At 40.6% G+C, this 2,638-nt stretch overlaps 1 protein-coding gene across 1 annotated transcript; it reads left to right on the plus strand.

The window, feature by feature from the left end:
• The first annotated feature begins 1,890 nt into the window (after window positions 1-1,890).
• HSPB3 (heat shock 27kDa protein 3) lies at window positions 1,891-2,340 on the plus strand. Its single transcript, XM_010563549.1, has one exon. The coding sequence runs from the start codon at window positions 1,891-1,893 to the stop codon at window positions 2,338-2,340; it is 450 nt and encodes a 149-aa protein (XP_010561851.1).
• Window positions 2,341-2,638: the final 298 nt, after the last annotated feature.

The following is a 2,638-nucleotide window of genomic DNA, read 5'->3' on the forward strand; positions in this document are numbered from 1 at the left end:
GATGGGAATAATTAAAATAAAATAAAAAAAATAAAAGAATGCGGTATTCCTGCACAGTACATTTATTAATGAAGTGCAAAATTGAAGTAAAGTAAGTCAGGCTATCATCACAGAATTCAGTAGGGACAGTAATAACTTTCAGCAATCTCTAAAAGCATGCTATCACAACCAACCAGGCATACTGCTTCACTTCAGGGTTAAAGTTTCCTCATCAGATGAATCATTGGCTAGCAAAACAGAAAACAGCTGCTGAACAGATAACAGGCAATGCTCCAGGTTATTTTTATCACTATTTTAGCAAGCCATACATTCGGAATTGCATTTTTAAATGATTTCTGGAGGACAGCTTGACAGGAGATGAGCCAATAGTTAAATAAAGTAGCATAACTCTCCTTTCCCACAATATTCAATTAAATGGTTGCCCATTAGTGTAAGTTATCTTGAACCCTTCAGCTACCTTTGAAAGTCTCCTTACCTTGTGATGCAGCCTTCATGACCCTAAAATCAAATAGCAACCTTAGAACTTTAATTATAGATGTGTCCAGTAATTGTGCTCTGCTATCAACTCAATACAGAAGTTAATTTCTGATAGCTATCAAAATTCAGCTGCCTCTTTCTTCGTGACTCCATTAACAACCAAAGTTCCCATATAAACTGACTTGCCATTTTCATGGTAATGGAAGATCTAAGGGCAAGAGAGAGTCAGAGCTCTGAACAACAATAACCAAATAAGAAGGGATAAAAGTCTCTTGTTTGATTATTTCTAGCATTAGTGCAATGGAGGGAAAGAAACATTTTCACCATCAGTTGCCATAGTGCATTCTGCTTTACATTACCAAGCCCAGCTAGAGGGATTTTCTGGCAAACATACTAAAATTTGGAAATGCTTTTCCCTTTTCACTGCACTTTCCTCATAGATGTTGTTAACCAAACTATTAACACTTGTAGGCATTATTTGCCCTGAGATCACAGAGTAGCAAGATTACACCACAGAGAGCCTTTGAGGTCATCAGTCCTGCTCCCCAGACATATGCAGTAGATGGGATCATAGATTAAAGCTGTTAAGCTCCAGAAGATGAAGGTTACTGGGACAATGTGATAGCATTAAGGATTTGGAACTGTCTTTACTGCTTTGCTGGGGAAAAGTAACTGCCCTCTCCTGGAAGCTGTGAAACATGAGCTTTCACTGCAATTCTCCCTGCACACTTGAGTCTTGACTCCCTGACACGCTGCTGCTTGTAGGTCACTAAGACTGCAGACTCAGCCCTTCAGGCACCCCCTCTTTGGGCAGGCAAGTTCCCTCCTCCTGCCAATGACATGGTTAACCATGCCCGTATTTCACCCATGCACAACTTCTGCAACAACATCCAATGCACTTGATAATTTTACAGTTTACCTAATCTGAAATCTGCTTCGTTTCTTCTGTCAAGCTAATTAAATCCCTTCCCTCAGTAACTTTGAATTTCAGTTAGAAGTACAGAGTTTGCATATATTGCCCTATATCCCTTGGAAAAACAGAATTATTAAGCTTCCATTCAAATCAAAGAAACATTCTCAATGTCAAACAGCACAATATTGCAATAATCGGAGGTGCATTAAAATTTTGCTTTTACTACTTATGCATGAAAACTGTGCATGTGTTGAAGCCACTCAAGACCCCAGAACTATAAATAGTGCTCTATTGTTAGTGGATAAAAGATGAAACAAGTCTCCTGGCACTGGAGCACAGCACGCCCTATTAAATGTTAAGGTCTGCCTGTGCTAAAAGTGAAAGGCGACATCAACCACTAAACTAGCCTGAGGGTAAGGCATATGATTGGGAAGAGTTTGCTCTGACTCTGCAGCTTCCCCAAAGCGACCTGAGCAGCAACTTATCTTTCTGCTTCAGCAATGGCAGAAGCTGTTATAAGACACTGGGTGGAAACTCCCATACGCTATCAAGAGCAGTTTGCTGTCCAAGAGCTGGAAGCACACAAACTGGACCACTCTTTATATGCTTTGCCGGGCCCTTCTATGGCTGCACTGAGCAACAGAAGGTGTACCACAGAAAGTACGTCTGGGGCTGGGAAGAGTGGCCAGGAGGAGGAAAACACACGCTTTCAGGTCTTGCTGGACGTCGTGCAGTTCCGCCCTGAAGATATCATTATTCAGACTTTTGAAGGCTGGCTCCTGATCAAAGCTCAGCACGGACCCAGGATGGATGAACATGGTTTCGTATCCAGAAGCTTTACCAGGCAGTACAAATTACCTCATGGAGTGGAGAACAAAGACTTGTCTGCGCTTTTCTGCCATGATGGCATTTTGGTTGTTGAAATGAAGAAAGCACCGGGAAAGAACTAGAACCTTGTCCATAGTTTATTGGTGAGATAAAATCATTCTCAATATAACAATACCATTCAAGCAATGCTGTGGAGTGTAGTAAGCATGTGGCTGTATTTATATTATAGTAAAGGAAAATCTTTGTATATATTTTTCAGTATGCTGAGTTTATTGTGAAATGTTAGAGTGCTTGCCTCCAGCTACATATGTGTTGGAAAGCCAGGATTTTTGAATAGTAGAAAGCTTAGGCTAGTCACAGCAAGAGAAAAAAACCCAACCATTTGATAACATATCGAAAATAAAGCACATTTATGAGTTC

This window comes from Haliaeetus leucocephalus, unplaced genomic scaffold (genome assembly GCF_000737465.1).
Source record: "Haliaeetus leucocephalus isolate CR32 unplaced genomic scaffold, Haliaeetus_leucocephalus-4.0 Scaffold169, whole genome shotgun sequence".
Taxonomy (NCBI): Eukaryota; Metazoa; Chordata; class Aves; order Accipitriformes; family Accipitridae; genus Haliaeetus; species Haliaeetus leucocephalus.